The sequence below is a fragment of the Drosophila subpulchrella genome, chromosome X (assembly GCF_014743375.2).
Source record: "Drosophila subpulchrella strain 33 F10 #4 breed RU33 chromosome X, RU_Dsub_v1.1 Primary Assembly, whole genome shotgun sequence".
Classification (NCBI taxonomy): Eukaryota; Metazoa; Arthropoda; class Insecta; order Diptera; family Drosophilidae; genus Drosophila; species Drosophila subpulchrella.
In genome coordinates, this window is record NC_050613.1 from 22506790 (window position 1) to 22528211 (window position 21422).

Genomic DNA, 21422 nt, shown 5'->3' on the forward strand with positions numbered 1-21422 from the left:
TTTACCCATTTGTTTTGTAGTCTATAAATCAAAGTTTAAAGCATAAGAGCCATTTATTTTTAAAAACAGGATAGATGCTTTTTTTAGTGACCACTGTTTTTGGTGTTTTTTTCAGACACTCATATTTGGGAAATAAGAAAAATTGAAGAGGCAAAAACAAATAGCGTCGCGGCGATGTCGAAATTCTCGTCTGGCCGTTTGTTTCGCGATCGCTATTGTCGAGCTGATTTTATTTACATATTTTCGCCAGTCTGTGTGAGTGCTGGCTGCTTTTTTGCTATATCAGCGAAATGTTTTTTTGTGCAATTGCTCTAGTTTCACTCAAAAAAAAAATAAAGAAAAAAGAAGAGCTTCCAAATACGGGGGAAACGAATGCAGTGGAGGTAGAGTTGAAATGTCAAAGTTGGGGGAGTTATTTTCTTTTGTTTTTTGTTCGGGCTTTGACTTGATAACTTGTTACATTGGCCAGGTCGAAATTCCGAATCGCCGCACACCCGCACCGCACACAGACACACGTCCAACTGAGGCAATAACGGTGCTCTGCTTTTGGCCCTCTGCTTTGCCTGCTCTGCCGCTGCTTCCGCTCCTCTCTTGGCCACCTTTCTCTTTCCGACCGGGAATCCCGAGCGATTCTCAGTCGTCGGTCCAACAATTAGCGTTTGCATATACTACAGACACCAGATAGAATATATATATACATCTATCTATTTATCTGTCGGATGCCTTTCTTGCTCCTTTCAAAAGTTGCCAACGCGAGATAATCAAAAATAACTGAAACTTTTGCCTTAGTTTTTGGTCAATATTCAGCGAAACAAACGAGAATGTGGCCCACGTGCTAATGGTTCGTGTTTTTTTCGCACCATTATTACGTTGCCAACTAAATATTAGCTCATAAAATAAATATCTTACAGGTTGAACCCTCTGCGCGAGATATATTTATAAGTAAGAAGTAACAATTGTCTTTAACAAATAGTAAATAAAAATGTTCTCTAATAAAATAAAGTAATAATATTTATAATCGATATAGAATTTAGAATTTTAATATTTTTGTAATGGCCAAAGAAATTGTTTTCAAATAAAATAAACAAGATGTCATACATTTTCCCAGTAGCTATATCATAAAGCTATTAAATAATTTATTAATATTTTCATTTTACTAGGTTTGTTTCTGCTCTGTTGATCTCTTACATATACGAAAAATCTCATTATATATACATGACCTATATATTTTTCCACAATTTCTAAACAAAACAAACGTGCCGACCGTCGTGATATTGCAATATAAGCAATATTATTAAACTCTCGGAAATGTGTTTATACAGAAAATAAATAAAACAACCACACAACTCAGAATCAGTTAGGGCAGTCTCGAACTTGGTAATTGACAGGAAGCCAAATCATAAGAAAAGTTGTTTAAGCCTAAAACGATTTATTGGGGCTTAGCTTGAAACGATGTTTTTATGTTTTAAAGATAAGGTGTTCAGATAATTTTTAAATACAAATTGAAAACATCTCCATAAAGTTAGCCTGATTTTTAAAAGGGGTCAATAGGTTTGAGGACTGCATTCTGCTAGCATAATATTAATAAGTCTAATCCTTGGTAGCCCAAGGAAGCGTGTCATTTTCCTCAAAACAACAACTGTTGGATGTCACTTATGGATGGAATTATTTAACAATTTGCCATAAATAGCAGGGAAATGTCTAAACCGACAGTCCTAACTGCCGGGAACCCATTATTTTGACAGACAGGACAGGATCCTTGGCTCCGTATTAAAATGAAGCCCAGTCACTTTGATTAATGTTGTGTACGCCAGTGACGCGAATTACTTAAAAACAATTGAAAAACTAGACGGGTCAATACACAACGCCCAGGAAGGCCAGACAAAGGGGAGAGGGCGACGAAGAAAGTGGCAAAGGGGAGGCCAAAACAGTGCTAGCGACTGGAAACTAGGAAACGCGCATCGAGAAAGACACCGACAAGAATAATAATAATAATAATAATAGCAATAATAACAACAACAGGGGGTAACGAAGGCCGGGTTCAATCACCTTTGGGAATTACGTACCGGTTATTACGGTTATTATTATTATTATCCAACACGGACAATTTTCAACAGACGTTCATATCTTTTAACCTGCACACAAACGAAAAGTATCTACTTCAAGTTGTTCTTCCAAGTAAATAAATAAATAAATATATATTTTTTGTTCAAATGTTTGAAAAATTAAAATCAATCTGTCTTTCTTTTAGAACTCTGACTCTCTGAATCTTTCTTCCATCTTGATCAATGCTTTTTAAATGTTTTCATTAAAATGACATTAGTTTAATACACATTTTAAAAGGCAGCCTAAAGTCAAGGTTATTTTTAAATTAGCTCCCCTATTTTTTGTGTGTACCTACACTTCGTTTGATTTAGTGTGTGAGTTGGATTTCTATACATTTAATTTATGTGCGTCATTTGTTTCCTATTTTTAATGTCTTTCGCCCGTTTGAAGTACTTTTTTTCTATTTTTTTTCGGGCGCACACACGTCGTATAATTGATATGCATACTCTCACACACACACACATGCATGTGTGTGCAATTGTATTGCCTATTTTTATGGTCCTCGAGTCCTTTGTGGTGTGCATGTGTGTGAGAATGTAAGAGCATGGCTACAGTGATCGCTGACAAGAAGGAATTTAGGAATTGTCTATTTGATCATAGATTAACATTTTATTTTAATAAAAGATATTCTTTTTAAATGTTAGGATAAGCTGATTTCCTACTTCTTCGGGGCATAACTTAATAATATATTATTAAAAAATACGGTTTTAAAATTAAGATAAGCAGATTTCCTTCTTATAGTCCTATTGGGCATAATTTAATAATATATTATTAAAAAAATACTGTTTAACAATTAAGATTAGCCGATTTCCTTCTTTTAAATGAAAAACAACATTTACTAGAAAATTTATACAGCTCAAGCATTTAAGATTGTGCAATGAATTCTCCTATCGATTTTATTAAATTATTTAATTTTATTTTTTTATGTGGTGAGGTTCTAAAAAAATATAAAAAAGTATCTATTGCCCTAGGCATAATAATTATAGCATAATAAAAATAATCATTCGCTTTGTTTAAGAATGACTTCCCTGTTAGTGAGTGGTCACTGTACCCCCTCATAAGCACTCCAACACACACACACACACACTTTGATTCACCTGCTGCAGGCGCGAATTCAGACCCAGAAAAGTATGCAGCAAAACGGAGAGCATATGCAATAAACACTCAATCCCACGCACACGGACACACGCAGACCCACACACTTGCAGCGAGATATTAACCGTTACGGATTGACGTTCGCCTGGCGGATTTTTGACCTTGACATGTCGCCCGTGGATGTAATTGTAGTTGTTTTCGGTGGACGGTGGACCGGAGTGCGAGTGTGTCAAAAAAACAAAAAAAAAAATTGGAAAGGAAAAGGAAAAAGGGACAAATCGGTGAAAATCGAAGGGAAAAGCGGGCGGAAAACTGGGTCGCAGATAGGAGGTGATTAATTATTCAGCCGCAGCATAATTATTCGAGCGTTGTGGTGTGTGTGTTATTTATAGACTAGCCGAAACACACAAAAAAAATTACAGATACTAGACTACAATAAAATAATACACACCATAATGTATGCACAAAAGGGGAAGAGAGATGGAGAGACAGAGAGAGAGAGAGCAAGAGAGCATTGTAAACTTATTTATACTAATGCGAAAATTTGCACACACGCTTACATTCTTGTGAATTCCCCCCCGTTAAGTTAACGACTAAAAAAGGGATGCTGTGAATTATGTATGCTCCACACTTACGCCGCACACACACACACATACACACCGGATTTCGATTCGATTGCAACTGCAGTGCTACACACGAAAAAAAAATCAGCTGGCTGCTGTACCGTTACAAACACATACACGTGCCTGCTCGGCAAACTATTTGATTTTTCCTCAATTTCCTTTATATCATCTGTATTTACAACAACATCCCTTGCATACACACACACACACACTGGCAGAAGACAACCACCACACATACACAGGGACGGCGAAAAAAAGGAGCACCTTAAAAAAAAATGTTTAATGTTCCGTTTTTAATCCTGCAGGCAAATCAAGGTAAATTTTCATGTTTCTTCACTTGATCCTTTTTTCCTGTTTTTTTTTTAACTTTTCTTTGTACTGCAAGCCGACACCGACTGTGTTTTATGCTACACACGCACACACACTCACTGGCAAAAAGGACATGCGTTTGGCACAGCCTTCGGGCATTTTATGTTTAATATAAATAAGTAGCGGCAGCACGTTGGAGAATATATATTACGGTTTTCTGCTCTGCTCACGGAAACACTAGTTCTAGTTGAAAACAGTGTTACCAGAGGCGCGCGAGGTGAGAAACTCCAATAAGAAGTCCTGGGCTGATTTTAAAAGCCAGCGCGCGAAACGGTTAATAAGTTGTATAGCATCTGAAATCTTAAAATAAACCAAAGAAAAGCGAACTGCTGTTGAATAACTTTAGAAACTAATAGTTTAAATAAAACAAACAACTTAAGTATCAACAGATACGCTTGTTATTGAACTGTGAAGGTTTTGAAAATTGTATTGCATCCTATTAGTTACTAATTAATTTCAAAAATTTGTTTAAAATATTTCTCTGTTTTTTATTTACTTAGCTTTAATTAAAATAATATTAACTAAACATCCAATTGGAAATTTACCGATAAGTTCCAGGCAAGTGGCAACGCTACCCTAACTCTATCGATATCGAAACGTTATATTTAAATTGAATTCGGGATTTAATAAATAATTCAACAAAAAAGAACTTAAAGTTGAATAAATGAGTAAGTGTTATTATGTAATAAACGATTTTTTGATTTTGAGTAGAAACATGAATAAATAGGCTTGATAAGCATACAACCCATTCTAAAAATTTACTGGTCTCAATGGTCTAGTTATAAAGAAACTTTATTCTACTCTTTAATCAAAACATTTCAAGTTTTTGTTTATAAAAAAGCAGCCAGTACATCTGACTAATAATTAAATATTTGGCATCACTTTAAAATTTGCACACCTTACAAGAAAGTAATGCGAAACAATAAATAAAATACAATAACCTAAAGACTTATAAGCTTTTTCTAGATAAAATCAAAAGGTATTTAGCTGACAACTCTCGGCCTCTTAACAATGGCAAACTCCTCATTATTACAACTTGTACTAAGCATTTAGCAAGATTCCTACATCGCCAGCTTGGCAAAATCGAGTCTTAGAAAAGCCAAGCAAATAATTAGCACGTTGTAACCATTTTCAACATACAAAACGAAAGTTGTATTTATTTTGGATTCGCTAGCGTCGGGCCGTCAAAACAGTAGTGTTATGGTACAGGATTTATGGTTTGTCCTTGTCCAGAAGGTGGATCCCCGATTCCGGATGACGGGTTCACATAATCAGATGGCCGCGCCAGAACGCAGCGCGGAAAAAAAGTGCTTACATGATAATTTTTTGTTTAAATATAGCTTTAACAGTAGGACAGTGGCGGAAGCTCCCCGGATTCGGATTTGGAGTCGAAATACCCAGATCTCAGATCCCAGATTCCAGTTTTGGTAACATGAAAACGCCTCTACAGGTCGCCGCCGCCGCGCTTTTGGAGCATCTGGGCAAAGCGCTGGGTGATCAGCAGCGAGGTGTCGATGAAGCGGTCGACGCAGTTGCTCAAACAAGTCTCGGTGGCGTGGTCCAGCTTGGTGCTCGGCTTCCCGATGCACTTCTCCCAGCAGATCTCGTTGAACTCGTGTATCTGGCGGAGGTGATGGCAATTGCAAGATTGTTTATATGATTCAATCGGTTGGGGGAGGTATGAAATGTATGGGGGACTCACCTGCGCATTGACCTGGGCCTTCTGTTTCTCGATCATGAGGAACTCCTGCAGCTCCTTGTCGTTGCCGGAAAGATTCTCAAATTCGGACATGGTGTGATTTTTCAGTGAACAATTCTAAATAACCGGGGTCCGGAATTTTATATATTTTGAGGTTTGAGGTTATATAAACGGCAGTGACAGCTGTGGCAGTGGAGATGTAACAAAAATCGATGTTTTATGCTGCCGATGTTTTTTTCAGGCAGCCATCGATTACTTAAAATAATGCACGGCTTACACTGCTGTGCATTGGTACTGGCATTAATTGACAAAATGGGTATGAAATGGCAAAAAAGCGTTACAGTCATGCATTTAATTTAGGAAAAAGTTATTTGAAATTACTTTGTAAAATTCTTAATTATGGTTCTCTCCAAAACTAAATGTTATTTACAAAATGTTTTTAGGACATTTGTGGCTTTTAACAAAAATATTTCAAAGCGTTTAGAACAAGGATTGAGGAAAATCTTATAATTAAGAAGGGAATTTGAATAAAATTCGCTGCCTACCAGTAAGGTGAGAACAGCTTAATTTGAATTTGGCAGGTCACCTCTAGCTGATAGGACATCGATAACATAAAAAACCGCCATCGTTTCCAACACTGGGCCCGATATCGGTAGGTGCCAGTTGCCCAGCCATCAATCAATCGATAACAGTAGGTGCAAATTGTCCGATATATTTCACAGCTATTCGTGGCTTGTATTGTAGCTTCGCAATTGCTGCAGATCCAATTCCACGACGAAACGCGACTGTAAACAAGGTGCGACTATATCCCCGGCGGTGGCCCAAAGTTTTGCAGTGGCCCTGCCCCGCGAAAGATTCGGATCTTGCTGGCGTTTCGGGTGTCTTGTTTCGGACCCTGATTTCTTCCGATTTCTTCTGCGCCTCGGCTGCTGACGGATCGACGAAGTATAGTTCTTCTCCGGGGAGTTGGCACATTCGGCGCTCCATTTGGTGCTCCATTCTCGCGAAGATTGTCGAAGCAGCAATCCAGCAGGGTTCCCCGCCAGCGGAATCCATGGAACTCGCAGCAAAGTGTAGATAATCCCAGAGGACCGGGGAGAAAATCTTGTTCAGCGTAAGAGAATCCATCCATGAAACACACTCTCTCTCTCGCGGGAATTGAAGAAGCAGTCCAAAAAAGGCATAAAATAATAGCTGAACCTCAAGAAAGCCACCAAAACGAATCTGAATGCGTGGGTGTGTGAAGCAAAACTCTGGCGGAGATTGAAGTTTGAACCAACAGGTGAATCTGCAGATCCAGGATCCAGGCTGGGCATGACGAAGCACCAGCCGCAGCAGCAGCAGCCCTAGTTCTCGCACACAAGGATAAACGCCAGCCAAAAACTGGGACTACAGGAGGAGCACCGAGGACCCCGCCCAGAGGCACCATTCACCGACCATCTTCTCATGGCCTTGGCCAGGGGAGAGGAGGACAGAATGGACGACAGCAGCAGCGGACGCACTTCGTTGGCGGACAGCGCCAGTCTCACCAACTCCTCCATGCGCAGCGGCACCTCCTCGCAGAGCATCACCAACAACGATGGCACCATCCGGGTGTACAATCTCGTCACCGGTGGCTATGAGCGCTTCCCGCCCAACATGCTGTGCGAGGAGATGTGCAATGCCATGTGCCGCCTGCACAACATTGCCCCCACGGCCCAGCTGCTGTATGGGATACGTGAGCACTCTACTTCGCGTCGTCCCACGCCGCTGATACGCCTGGATCTCACGTGGGTGCTGCCCGGAGAGCGACTTAGCTGCCAGTTGGTCTACTGCTTTCGGATGCGATTCCGGGTGCCCGAGCTGGACAATCAGCTGGAGTCGATCGATCCGAGGAGCCATAAGTTCCTCTACCATCAGATGCGTTACGATTGGCTTACCGAACAAATCCCGGAGATACGCTATCCGGAGCACAAGGACAAGTCCACGGGCCTGGCCGTAATGGATATGCTGATCGATGCCCAGGAGCAGACGGAGGATGACCAGGCGTTGCGATCCATCGAGAAGTCGTACCGAGCGTATTTGCCGCCGAGCTTGTGGCGGGCGCACAGCTTCTTTGTGGGCTCCAAGATACGTGAGGTGTTCCGCAACCTGAAGGCCAATGCGCCGAGTATTGAGCGCCTCAAGTGGCACTATGTCCACCAGATCTCCCACCTGGCGCCCTCCTATCTGACCGAACAGTTCACCTGCACCGTTCAGTATCTGCCCAACGAGGAGGTGGCCCGCGCCGGCGGCGCCATCGGCACTAGTTTGACCCAAACGGTCAGCAAGTCCACAACGACGCTGGTCAGCTCCGGGTCCACCAACACCCTGTCCACGCTCACCACGAACATCAATCATGGTGGCCATGGCGGCGGCGGCAAGAAGGGCAAGCGACGATCCTCCAGCCCCGGAATCGATGTCTATGTGCGCGTCTTTCCGCACGACTCCCTGGAGCCGGGACTCAAGGTGGCCAGGGTCACCTCGGAAGCCACCCTCAAGGTGAATATAACTATATACTTGTTTTTATAGAGCTCCTTTTCCTTTGGAGATTACATTTTTGGAATTATACATTTAGATTTTTAGAAGTTTATCAGAACTTTGCGGAAATGAATCAATTCTAAGTCGCTTTCATAGTTTTAGACCTTATTTATAATAATTCCCCGAAATTAAATCGCTCTTAACTTAGGGGACGTTATAAACTATATACTATTATAAACTATAGTTTTGTTTTCAACCAAAATAATTCCATTTTCTAAAAATCAAACCCAATGTTTTCGATCAAAAATGATTAAATTTGTTAAATGATACTTCCCATGAAACACTAGTTCTCACCCTTCTAAATTTCCAGTGAATTTCTTAATAGTATTCATGCCAGTAATTCATTCAATATTCGACTCTTACTTTGATATCAGAACGTGTCTCTAGGGGAATTTCATAAAAATTTCTTTTTAAATTATTCAGAAAAATTATTTTTAATACATCCGACATCAAACAAATTAGGTTTTTCCAAATATGATTAATCCGCATTGTTATGGGTAACCCAAAAGTTGATCTATGAACTTTCTTATCTATCGAAAACCATCTACAAGTTGCAATTTTAGGAATTTTCGAATATTAGTAGATCAGCACTTTCGCTCGTGCCTAGTCACGTTAATCTCAACCAGGAAAACCTCATGTTTTAATTCGAAAACCTTTTTATTGAGCTCCCAGTTTAATGGCTTCGCCGATTATTCGATTCTCGATCCGGAGTACGTGTAATAATACGTCTTATCGGGGGCAACCAATGTGGAACGTTCAGGGTAAAAATAAGAAAACATAAAGAAAATTATATACATATAGCCAATGACCGCTGATTACAATGTTGTCCATGTGTTTCCAGTGGAATCTGGTTGGAGCCGTGGAGGGAATTTTCATGATCTCCAAAATCAGCGACACCTCCGTGAGGCTCGAAATCGTGGGCCTGCCCAAGGGCTACGAGATGCAGTTCCAGACGGAGAAGGAGATGAAGTCCTTCATCTCCTACCTGGGCATCTATATCAGGTGAGGCTTCCCTTCTGTCATCTTAAATGATATATAATAAACAAACAATATGCCCAATATATTTGTTCTATAATAATAAAACAATTAAAGACCATTAATCTCTTGATCAGGCATGAGTTTAAACATGTGTGTGATAACAAACAATCGTAAGTGTTGTTATTCTTCATTGTTTCAAAATAACATAAGCCATGCTGAAGGCTTCGTAAATTCCACGAAGTACGTCGAATACTTAATAATTTCATCTGGGGTAAACAAACATATATAGTTCCAACTAAAAACCATTTAACAGTTGATTTAAGCATAAACATGAAATTTGATAACACCGTTAAAAAAAAATGTGTATGAAATGCCATCGTTAAAACAAAAAAAAAATTAATTTAAAAGTATTAAAAATGTAGCTTAGCAGGCAAAACAAAGCCGAATTTCAATGTATGTTATCAAGCTTTAAAGTTTTTATATTTTCAAAACAATTATTTTCCAACAGAGGCCTTGAAATCAATCTTAGTTTTTTTTTATTTTTATTTTTTGATAGTTCATTTTTATACATTTAACGGACTAAAAAAAGGGGGGAGGAATGATGACAAAAGCCAGCTAATCTATAAAATAAATATATATAAAAAAAAAATGAACATTATTGACAGCGCTCTTTTACATTTTTATTGGAATGTTTGGTTTTTGTGTAATCTAAGAACAATTGTATTATCATCTAGGGAACAAATCATATTAAAATAGTTTTTTGCAATTAAAATTTCACAGAGATAATATTATAATGTTACGAATGTAGTATAACGACCTACTAATATTCTTTAAAAAATATATTTTTAATAATAATATAGAAAATAATTAAATTCTTGTTTTGAACTTAATAATTTCTGATGTATGTATGTTTAGGGATTTCAATTTAAAGCTTTCACAATATATTTGTAATTAGGTTTCCATGGATTATTATATTCAGTAAGTTTATTGAAAGTGAAAATGATTTCTCAAAGCATAGTGTATGTTATGAGTATATATAAAATCGTGGTCGAAAACGACTTGTACATTGTACATTAAATGAGCCAACTATCTAAGGAGAATTTTAATGTAAATCTAGAGTAATGAAGACAACCAAATCCCCATTAACTGGTATTCCTTTGCCGTTTCCATTGCAGATTGTCGAGCAAGTGGATGCAGGACCTGTGCCACTCCTACCGCACGCCCTCCCTGGAAGAGCTGAGCTCCCTGTATTGCCATGGACCCATCGGCGGCGCCTATTCCCTGATGAAGCTGCACGAGAATGGGGACAAGTGTGGCAGCTACATTGTGCGCGAATGCGACCGAGAGTACAACATATACTACATTGATATCAACACCAAAATGTGAGTGCTGCTGTACCCCGCACGCGCCCACTTTATCAGCCACTTCCTCGACCTTTATCAGGCTTAGAATGCTCTCCATATGCCATACACTATGCCATTTTATATTGGCCATAGTTGTTCCGGGTTTTTACTCGCATTTTCCTTCTAATGGATTAACTCTTTTAATTAGTCTCTGTGGCCTTGGGCAGACGTCAACGACGTTTTCCATGAAAGTAAAATTAGAACGCTTTGCTTGCGTTTTCTTTTTTTTTTTATCAAATCCGCAAGTACGTCATTAAAACAGTTTTTAATTGAAGATTTGAGCCATCGGGTTGCCATGCAAACGGATAATGCGAAGCGAAGCTTTTCCTTTTTGCAGCATTTGCAAAACGCATTATGGACTGCGTGTATTTGTTGCAGCTATTTATAGCTTAGGATTGAGATAAAAAAAGGAGAGGAAGACTTAACTGCAACAAGCCAAAGCTAATATACCCTTGCAACTTAAACCACATCATGCTATTAAAGTCATGCTTTGAAAATATTACAGAAAAATTGTATTATAATAATGATAATTCCTATAACTTGCGATAGAAAGAAGACTTTTGGGAAAGTTGCATCCCGATAGCCTTAAAACTGCGAGACTACTACGGACATGGAATAGACAATATATACTTTATAGGGTCGTAAACGACTCCTTCCCTGTGTTGCAAACTTTTGACTTTAATCATAATAAACCCCTGCAAGGGTATAACAATAATGTCAAACGATGCCTTTCTCCTTGCAGCATGGCCAAAAACACCGACCAGGAGCGTTGCAAAACCGAAACATTTAGGATCGTGCGCAAGGACTCGCAGTGGAAGCTGAGCTACAACAATGCGGAGCACGTGCTGAACTCCCTCCATGAAGTGGCGCACTTCATCCAGGCGGACAGTCCCGATCGCTACCGCATACCCGCCTCCAAGTACGACAAGCCGCCGTTGCTGCTCCTGCTGCTGCCAAAGAACCTTAAGGCCAAAAAGACTGACCTACAGCTCAGCGAGGCGGAGCTGCAGCGCCGCAATCCGCAGATCTTCAATCCCAAGACGGATCTGCAATGGTATCCAGGTGAGGAGCAGTCATTGCTGTATTACCTTGATTGCACTAAAGTTCCTATCTTTGAACTACCGCAGATTCGATTTCGCTAAGCGACGATGGCATGATGTTTACGATGCGCGGCGATTGGCTGCAACAGAGTCCGGTGAAGGATGTTTCCGTGACGATGAAGATGCTGAAGAGCGATGGCAATTTCATGGAGTTCTTCCGCCTGGCGCAGACCTGGAGCCTCATCCAGTCGCCGCAGTTCCTCAAGCTGTACGGCCTCACGCTCGCCGATCCGTACACCATGGTCATGGAGTACTCACGCTACGGGCCGCTCAACAAGTTCCTGCACTCGGTGCCCAATGTCAACCTGCACTGTCTCCTGGATCTGATGCATGGGCTGGTGCGCGGCATGCACTATCTGGAGGACAACAAGATCATCCACAACTACATACGCTGCAGCAATCTGTACGTGACCAAGTACGATCCCAACTCGTACGTGCTTGATGTGAAGATCAGTGATCCAGGCTATCCGCGGCCCTATCGAGAATCCGAGTGAGTAGCTCTCGATTCCGCTTAATAATGGCATTTTGCCGATAAACACATGATTGCATACGTCATTAAAGCATGTTATCATCGAGGCACAATTCATAGAGCTTTGTATTTCGATAAGAGATGAGCGAAAAACCTTGTAATATATGCTAAATTCTATTCCCAGCTCGCCGTGGATACCCACCAAGTATTACCGGAATCTGCAGGCGGCCAAGCTGGATCAGTACACCCAGCTATGGGCCTTCGCCACCACCATATACGAGATATTCTCGCGCTGCAAGGACGATCTGCGCAACTTGACGCAGGACCAGCTGATCAGGCAGCGAAACACCGATGGCAACATACTCAAGATGCTGGAACCGGATCTGTGCCCCCCGCTGATGTTCGAGACCATCATGGACGGGTGGTCCGATGACGAGGAGAAGCGCTTCAGTCACCACGACATCTTCTCGCGCCTCAACACGATCAAGGCGGCGGAAAAATTGTCGCATTATCAGCCGCCACCTGACCTCGCAACGAGTGAGTTCCCAATCCGAAAGTCTCAATAGATAACGAAGGCCAGGGGGTGTCTCAAAAGGGACAAGTGAATTAAGACCATAACCTTTTGTAATTTGAACATTTGTTCTACATCTCTTCGCAGACGGAGCTGCCGAGGAGGAAATTGTTGACAGAAGCGATATTCCCTGCAACTATCCCTTCCCGCGTTCGAACATGCTGATGGTGATACCGCTGACCAGCGAATGCCGCGTGATCTACAACATGGAGAACTTGATCGGTCAGGGTCACTACGGCACCGTCTTCAAGGGTCACCTGGAGTTCAACAACAAGGACCATCCACGCGAGCAGGTGGCCATCAAGATGCTGAACACCATGCAGGTGTCAAGCGACTTCCATCGCGAAATTGGCATTATGCGCACCCTGGTGCACCCGAACATCGTCAAGTTTAAGTACTGGGCGGAGAAGTCGCACTGCATCATCATGGAGTACCTCTCCGGCTCCTTCGATGACTACCTGCGCTTACAGAGGCCCAATCTCAAGGACTCACGCCTGGTCGCCTTTGCCCTGGACATTGCGCAAGTGAGTGGGTTCGGGATTATTACTATAATATATATCTTTTAGCCTAAATATATATGATAATCTTATAAAAGGTTTGTTATATATATATATATATATATTGTATATATAATACAACTTTAATAAGATTTTCAAATATATTTGGGTTTAGAGACAAGAGCTCTATATTCCTTTCCTAGAAATATTAAATCATCCCATTAAAATTGGTTATTCTTCCATTTAATGATGTTTCATCCATTAATTTTCTTCCCGTAGGGCATGAAATACCTGTCTGGAATGGGACTGATCCACAGGGACTTGGCCGCTCGCAACATTCTGGTGGATCATAGCGGCGATGGCGATTGCGTCAAAATCTCAGACTTCGGCCTGGCGCAATTCGCCAATTCGGATGGATATTACTACGCGAAGAGCAAGCGAGATATTCCCATTAAATGGTGAGGAAGATCTAACTAGGTTATCCTATCTACCTTCGGTGAGGTGTTATAAAGACTAACAATTGAATACTCCTTTCCCATTGACAGGTACTCCCCGGAGGCCATCTCCACCTGCAGATTCTCATCATACTCGGACGTTTGGAGCTACGGCGTGGTGCTCTACGAGATGTTCACCCGAGGCGAATTGCCCAATCTGGTGCCGATGCAGACCTCGCAGGAGGACTTCCTGACCCGTCTTCAAAAGGGCGAAAGGTAAAGCTTATCGCCAAGCTCAGCACAAATTAGCTAACAAATAATCTACACTTTTTCGTAGGAAACATAATTTATTTTTACCATAGATAACCTTTAAACACGTGTAGCTATTATTTCAAAGCGATAAGGCTTTGACAGATTCTTTACTGACAGCTGTGAGAACTTTTATGAGTCAGTTTTATAATCTCTTAGAAGGGCATAGGGCTTTAAAAAAATGCTATCTGTTTGTAGTAAATATAAAATATTACTGAATCTATAGTAATAAGCCAGTCCTTACAGTTTTTTTTTTTCTTAAAACACAAGATATTAAGTTTTTAAAGTTTTTTCTGTACTTATTTTAAATTTAATAACAGAAAGAATATGTAAATGTTCCATTTAGTATTCATTTCGAAAGGTTACAGGCTTTTTACTCCTTCCAAAACTCATAAAAATGTATCCTATTAAAAACACCTTCCTTTTGCAGATTGAATCGCCCGTATAGCTGCCCAGACTTTATGTACGATCTGATGCAGTTGTGCTGGCACGCCACGCCCCGTTCGCGCCCCACTTTTGCCGATATCGTGGAGATCATCACCAATGAGACGGCCACCAAGGTTTCGCATCCGTCGGATGGCCACCAGTCGCCGCCCAATCTGCCGTCGGAGGCCGAGTGACAGGAGACGAGAGTTGCTAAAACAACGGAATGTTATACAAATATTTAGGCATAAGTTTTTTTAAGCTGTTAGCATTTAAACTGTACGTTTTTAAAACAACCCAACCGAACCCCAAACCACTTGACGTAACCCTTAAAGCTATAAGCTCTATCGGAAGAATCACAATGTCCCAAAAGAGCCATCTGTATCATGCCCAAAAAACACTTATGCCTTTGACAGCCTTTCTTTTTTTTTTTAACATAATACTGGCCGCCTCCCACGCTCCCTCGTCTTCAATCCCCCAATCTTGACTCGGCGGAAGCCCCGACTTTATATATATACATATATCTACACACATGTAAACCAATTCTCAACCTACTTTGTGTTATACATTTTAGCCCACTTTGTTAAATATTGTTAAGCTTGAGCTTCAATTTTTTTGTAATGCCCACGCATAAACACTAAACTAAATATAAAGTGTAAATAGTTATTAAACTAGTTAAGGGCTTGAGCGAGAACGGCAACACACGGTAATTTACACGAAACACGGGGGACGGATCGAAAGGATCGGTTCCGCGGTTCGACTAAGCTTAATCTATAACGTAAAAAAACATGTGCACATATAGTCCTAAGGTATGTCAATTAATGTTGATCAAATGCCATTTTAACCAACAATACTTCGAAACAGAAACGAATTATATATTTACAAGCTATACAGCCACTATACAAGCCGGTTGCACAACACGCCCGCAGGCACAATAACTTATTATTGCTGTTAACGAGAATGGATATTTCCGAAATAAATCAATTTTCTTACGTGTTTAAAAGTGAACGTTTATTGAATGTCATTATTGAGTGGGTTCAAAGCGGGGAGTACATCGTATAAGGGATGCTGACACGGATCTTGAGAGTTCTGCGTTTATAGTATCTCTACTTTTACAATTAAATTCGTATATAGCCTTATTGGATTACTATATTTCTTAAAGAAATTTGTTTTATTGGAACCATATATAAATATTTAATATAGCATCTAAACGTCTATTTCAAAGTTATTTCTTTATTGAACATTTTAACTAGTTTTTAGTTTAACATTCTATCAATTGGTTCAGAAATCTAAATCGCAAACTGGTATTTTTTAATAGAATAGGATATTCTTCTTAAACGATTGTATTATTTATATAAAAACGAAAGAGATGACACTATTTTTATAGAACACTTGGTTATTTATTTTTCTAAGCCTATTGCATATATTATATTTAGGAAAAATAGACACTCATTAAGAATTATGTTGAATACCTGTGCTGATTTCAATAGTTTGCATTTACTTTCAGACACGATTATAACAGCTTTTTGTGAAATTCAGTTTTTATTCATTATATATACAGATTTTAACCTATCTTGACCTGCCTATTTTAAAATCGTTATGATTAATTAACTATGAACTACCTTAAAGAAGGTGGTTCACGTATATCCTAAATAGGCTAATCTTCAAACGGCGGTTATTAGGCAATATTAACAAGAATATTGCCATAAACGAATGAGTAAGAAATGAAGTTTCAAATGGAACACAAAAGTAAGTTCTAAATGCATTATTATACCTATTTTAACTATATAAAATGCTAGATGAACTTCTTACGGCTACTTAAACTACTCTTATTTATTAGTGCATTAATTCTAAGGAATAGGCTGCCTCGCTTGCAAGATACTGTGCACCAGTACTTGCTCTCTAATGGAAAACTGAACTATTAAATGGTAAATGAAAGTTCTTACAAGCTAGTCTTATGACAAGGTAGTAGTTATATTATATATAAATATCTAGACCAACTTGTTGAGTGGTAATTACTTGTAGATCTTGTAGTAGTTGTATTATATATAAATATCTAGACCAACTTGTTGAGTGGTGATTACTCGTAGATCTTAACTATATATGGCGAAATCGCAAGAACCTTTAAGGGTTACACTCTTTATCTGCGATTTACTGAGTTAGACAATGTTTTTCCCAACTAAAAATAGAATTTAGCTTGTTTTTACTCAACTAAATTAATGTAAAGTGATCCCCAGACTGGTCTGCATCGGAATTCTGCCCTTTGAACGCTTACAAACTAGGTTATTATAGAGTATAGAGCTATGTTTGAGCTCCTGGCGCTCTCCATTTGGAGATTCCCATCCTCATAGCGATCTGTATACGGATTCCTTGGATTTCCAGATCAGCATCAGAATTTTGGCGGGTGCTAGGAGCTCTCCGCGTTCTTCTTCTTCAGCGTCTCCATGACGCCGGCGAAGTTGGCCGTCTTCTTTTTGGCCGACTTGGGCGTGGAGGTCTGGCTGCGGACGCGCATTTGGGTGGGGGCCACCTCGTCGCTGAAGTCGAAATCGTTGGCCTTTTGGGGTCTGCAAATGGAGGTGGGTTAGATATATGTATTACATATTAGAAGACCCAAAGTCCGGATATCATACTCCTGCTCAATGGCATCGGTGGCCTGCTCCAGTTCCTTGCTATTTCCGCCGGATGCTGCCTCCGGCGATGGAGCCCTACGTCCGGGAAATTGCCACTGCAGCTCCGGTATGTTTCCCGCCTCCAGCATCAAATAATAGCTCTCCAGCTCCTCGGCATTGGCGGAAAACTTGTCTGCCGTATTCGCCGCCGGCTCCACATCGGTGGCCATCTCGGATTTTATCACTTTTCCGTAAAATATGTACTGCTATTTCCGAATTTTCTCGTAAAAATCAAGAAAAATCGATTTATTGCCTGGGGTGGTTGTTCGATAACTATGCTATCGATTGGTGGGAACAGTGTTGTTAAACGGCGAGGCTAGGCGGCATATTCGAATTGCGGCCGCTGCCCAAAATGGTTTTTCTATTTATAGCCTTCTTTATGCACTTGAGTGCACACCCATACCCGGAATATCTCGGTTCCGCGTATGGAGATCTTTCCAGGCAGCTTCAAGATGCCCAATTATTTGTTTTGGGGCAGGAAAACAATAAACTGGTACACTTTTCAGGGAAAAATATATGAAAATCAAAGTTTTAAAAATAAGTTTACTAATTTTTACTATTCAAAGCAAGTCTTTTTTTCCATTATATCATTTTATAAAATAATACATTTTACACATATCTAAATAAAATGTTTTTTTTTAATTATTTGTTAAATATTTTTCATTATTTGTTTGCCTGTTTAGTCAATATTTAATTTTAGATGGTCTTTTAAAATAATATTGAGAAGAATATTGATCTAAAAATATAATTAAAAACAGAAAACGAACCGAAATATTTCTGTTACCCTTTATTCGTTTGATTACAATATTATAAAAAGAAACGTAAAAAACTTCTAAGAATTTGGAAAAAGTATACCTGATTACTTTCTAGCAACGTTAAAATTTAATCAATTTCTTGGGGATTCAGGGGAACGTTTACTTTTTATATATTTGCAGGCAACTTGAAAATAGATAATACATAGCCACAGATAAGACCCGACCTTCTGTACAAAAAGCCATCGATTATTCATTTTATTTGTATTTATTTACTTTGTGATTACTAAATTCTTAGAACTTTATTCAAAATCATCCTCGCCGTCGTGCTGCCGCTCCTGCTGCTCCATCCGCTCCTGCTCACATATCATATATCTCAGTTGATCTGATCTGATCGTCTCCACAACCGATTGATGCCGGACACGGATATCCCTGTGGTGTTCCTTGTTCCTCGTTTCTTGTTTCTTGTTTCTCGTTTCTACCGATCCTGCTGATCCTTCTCTTTGTGGCTGGCTGTTTAGCGTTCTTTTCTATGACTTACACGTACCATACATATACATAAGTATTATTATTATTATTATTATTATTATTATTATAATTATTATATTGTTGTTTGCTGTTTGCTTGCTTTGTATACTCGTATATAAAAAAGAATAATCGTACATATTTAATTTAATTAATTAAAAACACAATTTGATTGCAAAAAGAAAGGTTTCTACAATACGTAATTAAATACGGATACGTCCTGATCGTTGGTATTGTTGCCACCGCCGCCGCCTCCGCCACCGCGATTGGATGAGCCGGAGGATTTGTTCGAGCCGTGGGCGGCGATGGTCAGCTGGTTGGCCTGATGGATCACCGAGGTGATGTCGCTCTGCGACGCCGAGATGTCCTTGCTGGTGAGCACATCGCTGCTACTCGAGCCGGATGAGATGTGTCGCTCGGCGATGCCGTACTGGATCGGCTGATAGCCGTGACTTGGATTGTACGTGGCCGAGTATGGCATGTAGATGGGCGGGTTCGGCAGCGGCCCGATGTCGCTGGTGATGCTCTCGGTGTCGGCATGGCTCAGCGCATGGCCGCCATGTCCGTGCGGCAGCTGGTGCGGATGCAGGTGGCCCTGGCCGCGTCCCATTAAATTCGGGTTGCGCTCCTCATTAACCACGTAGTAGCATTGCTCCGAGAAGGTCAGCTTGTTGACCGTATGCTTGATGTAATTGCTCCGCAGCATGGCCGAGACGATTCGTCGCGCCTCCCGCCTATCCTGCACATCCTCCACATTCTCCAGCACCCAGTTAACCGCATCCGCGCCGATGAACGCATTCGGTATGGTGATCTTCAGCCACATGCGATCCCTAATCTCCAGACCGCTGTCCGGCTTCGTCATCGCCTTGACGATCTCCTCGAGGTTGTTCTGGTCCAGTCGCTCCTTAATCGGCTCCGCAATGTCGGCGATAATACTGTCGTGCGATGTGAGGGCCTGGGTGTGCGCCACCCAGGCGCCGGGATCAATTGGTCGCACCGGCTCCGTGCGCGGTATGGTGAAGTAGCCCTTGGGATTGGGATCCCAGCACTTGGCCACCACCAGCTTGATGGGACCCGGCTTCTGCACCACCTCGCGCAGCACCCGCACCGCCTCGTCATTGGTCATGTTCTCGAAGTTCACGTCGTTCACCTGCAGGATCATGTCGCCCGGTTCGATGCGTCCATCCAGCGCAACGGCGCCGCCCTTCATGATGCTGCCGACATAGATGCCGCCATCGCCACCGCGATTCGATTGGCCAACAATGGAGATGCCCAGAAAGTTAACGGCCTCCATGTTGATGGAGACGGTGATGATGTTCAGCGACATGGTCGAGTCGGTTATGGAGCTGTACGAGGAGGTGCGCGACATGCTGGGCGCTCGCTTTTTGCGCCGCTGCGGCTTCTTGCGCACCTGCAGCCGCTGCACACTGCTGTAGTCGGTCATGTCGCGGTCGAGGGTCAGTTCGGACTCGGTGCCAAAGAGGCTGGTCGAGTCCAGATCGCTGGATAGCACGGAGGCCGACTGATATGTGAGCGGTGGCGGCTGCAGCAGCGGATTGCCCATCATCTTCTGGTGATGCAGCACCTGCTGCTGCTGCTGCTGTTGTTGCTGCTGCGCCAGCTGTACAGGCTGCACCTGCTGCTGCTGTTGCTGCTGTTGTTGCTGCTGCTGTTGTTGCTGCTGCTGCTGTTGTTGCTGCTGGATTTTCCTGGTGGTCAGACCCATGCCCAGCTCGCACTCACTGGTGGGCAGCTCGGAGCAGTTGTCCGACTGATTGGTGCCATCGGCGGAGACCAGCCAGGAAACCACACGGCCATTGAAGCAGGGCAGAATGGTGGAATCATCGGCAATCTCCTCCTTGACCACACCGAAATCCGCATCCATGGACTTGAAGAAGTACTTGTAGTTGTTGTTCTGCTTGTTGAGCACCAGCTTGAAGTCGCGCAGCGTCACCTGGGCCGATGGAATGGGGATCTTCACCAGATACGGCGTCGTCTCATCGTCGATGTGGTATATCACCTTCGTCTCCTGCCCGCCGCCCCTGTCCGCATCCATTTTTCCTGCTCCAAATGGAGGGCGTGGGGGGCACAAAATATGTGGGTGGGGACAAAACGCGGAGCAAAAAACACTGGGAAACCCAGAAGGACTGGCTAACTTGGTGGACAGGAGGAAAACCCTTTTCCGAAAATCAAATCACTCGAATTCGCTTTTCTCCCCCTGGTGTCGCTCTTGCCCTCTCGCTCTCGCACGCGTTTCTTTTCCTTCTTTCTTTCTCTTTTTTTTGGGCTGGGTGTTCGCTGTTCAATGGAAATAGCGAATGCGAATGCTATTTAATTGGCAAGGCGACTGCTCCATGGGCTCGATTTCTAGCGCGTTAACATACGGAGCACGAATTTCGTTGGCGAGACGAGCATATTGCCAGTTATTCGCTGGTTTACCAATAATTTTGTTAGAATTTTGAGACTAAAAAAAACTGACCGACAAATGATAGAGATGGAACTGTGATACATCGATAAGTTAAAACGGTCATACTGAGGCGGCAGGAGGGTGTACTCGCTGGCCTAGCGGAGACACTCGCCCGGCTTAGCGAAGACACTCCTCCTATCATTTCAGTGTGACCATTAGTGAGCCAGTTTAGTATGTTTAAAAATATACCAAACTGAATACTGAATGTCAGGATGAGGTCTTCGCTATTTGGGGGAGGTTGTCCCTGCTATATTAGCAAGTACATTTTAGCGTGACCGTATGCAACATTTTGGCATTTTTTAGTTACGAATGCGAATATACCAAATAAACCCAGGTGGTTGTCTTCGATGTACCATAGTTCCATCTCTATC

General features: G+C 41.6%; 5 protein-coding genes across 11 annotated transcripts in view; 1 reads left to right on the top strand and 4 right to left on the bottom strand.

Moving 5' to 3' along the window:
- Window positions 1-4390, bottom strand: part of LOC119556076 (disks large 1 tumor suppressor protein) — a 45307-nt gene extending 40917 nt beyond the window's left edge. For 2 of the 7 annotated variants that reach the window (XM_037867924.1, XM_037867917.1), the window contains exon 1: window positions 4254-4389. The gene's annotated coding sequence lies outside the window, so the exon portion shown is untranslated. Of the gene's footprint in view, window positions 1-5; window positions 22-460; window positions 561-4253 lie in introns of those variants that run through there. The other 5 variants (XM_037867912.1, XM_037867920.1, XM_037867927.1 and 2 more) reach the window with 5 other exon arrangements.
- Window positions 4391-5315: 925 nt separating this feature from the next.
- Window positions 5316-6085, bottom strand: LOC119556079 (mitochondrial import inner membrane translocase subunit Tim8). The gene is made up of 2 exons (XM_037867931.1): window positions 5896-6085; window positions 5316-5814 (listed from the first exon to the last, which is right to left on the bottom strand). Exons 1-2 carry the CDS (start codon window positions 5983-5985, stop codon window positions 5638-5640), a joined length of 267 nt encoding a protein of 88 aa, XP_037723859.1. The 5' UTR covers window positions 5986-6085; the 3' UTR covers window positions 5316-5637.
- A 493-nt stretch (window positions 6086-6578) lies between these two features.
- LOC119556200 (tyrosine-protein kinase hopscotch) lies at window positions 6579-15643 on the top strand. The gene is made up of 10 exons (XM_037868153.1): window positions 6579-8412; window positions 9293-9453; window positions 10605-10811; window positions 11575-11894; window positions 11960-12422; window positions 12586-12938; window positions 13060-13496; window positions 13749-13927; window positions 14015-14179; window positions 14643-15643. Exons 1-10 carry the CDS (start codon window positions 7339-7341, stop codon window positions 14830-14832), a joined length of 3549 nt encoding a protein of 1182 aa, XP_037724081.1. The 5' UTR covers window positions 6579-7338; the 3' UTR covers window positions 14833-15643.
- Window positions 15644-16158: 515 nt separating this feature from the next.
- Window positions 16159-17556, bottom strand: LOC119556201. Its single transcript, XM_037868154.1, has 2 exons — window positions 17269-17556; window positions 16159-17202 (listed from the first exon to the last, which is right to left on the bottom strand). The coding sequence occupies exons 1-2, from the start codon at window positions 17475-17477 to the stop codon at window positions 17043-17045; spliced, it is 369 nt and encodes a 122-aa protein (XP_037724082.1). The 5' UTR covers window positions 17478-17556; the 3' UTR covers window positions 16159-17042.
- A 752-nt stretch (window positions 17557-18308) lies between these two features.
- Window positions 18309-21079, bottom strand: LOC119557299 (segment polarity protein dishevelled). Its single transcript, XM_037870008.1, has one exon. The coding sequence runs from the start codon at window positions 20638-20640 to the stop codon at window positions 18775-18777; it is 1866 nt and encodes a 621-aa protein (XP_037725936.1). The 5' UTR covers window positions 20641-21079; the 3' UTR covers window positions 18309-18774.
- Between the last annotated feature and the right edge of the window lie 343 nt (window positions 21080-21422).

What these genes read in the sequence shown, in the direction of transcription:
- LOC119556079 (XM_037867931.1), bottom strand. Translation starts at nt 5,985, where the DNA reads ATGTCCGAATTTGAGAATCTTTCCGGCAACGACAAGGAGCTGCAGGAG. An exon ending in AGGCCCAGGTCAATGCGCAG is followed by an intron (nt 5,815 to 5,895) that starts GTGAGTCCCCCA and finishes CACCTCCGCCAG; the next exon opens with ATACACGAGTTCAACGAGAT.
- LOC119556200 (XM_037868153.1), top strand. Translation starts at nt 7,339, where the DNA reads ATGGCCTTGGCCAGGGGAGAGGAGGACAGAATGGACGACAGCAGCAGC. An exon ending in GGATCTGCAATGGTATCCAG is followed by an intron (nt 11,895 to 11,959) that starts GTGAGGAGCAGT and finishes GAACTACCGCAG; the next exon opens with ATTCGATTTCGCTAAGCGAC. An exon ending in CGGCCCTATCGAGAATCCGA is followed by an intron (nt 12,423 to 12,585) that starts GTGAGTAGCTCT and finishes TTCTATTCCCAG; the next exon opens with CTCGCCGTGGATACCCACCA.
- LOC119556201 (XM_037868154.1), bottom strand. Translation starts at nt 17,477, where the DNA reads ATGGCCACCGATGTGGAGCCGGCGGCGAATACGGCAGACAAGTTTTCC. An exon ending in ACCGATGCCATTGAGCAGGA is followed by an intron (nt 17,203 to 17,268) that starts GTATGATATCCG and finishes CTCCATTTGCAG; the next exon opens with ACCCCAAAAGGCCAACGATT.
- LOC119557299 (XM_037870008.1), bottom strand. Translation starts at nt 20,640, where the DNA reads ATGGATGCGGACAGGGGCGGCGGGCAGGAGACGAAGGTGATATACCAC.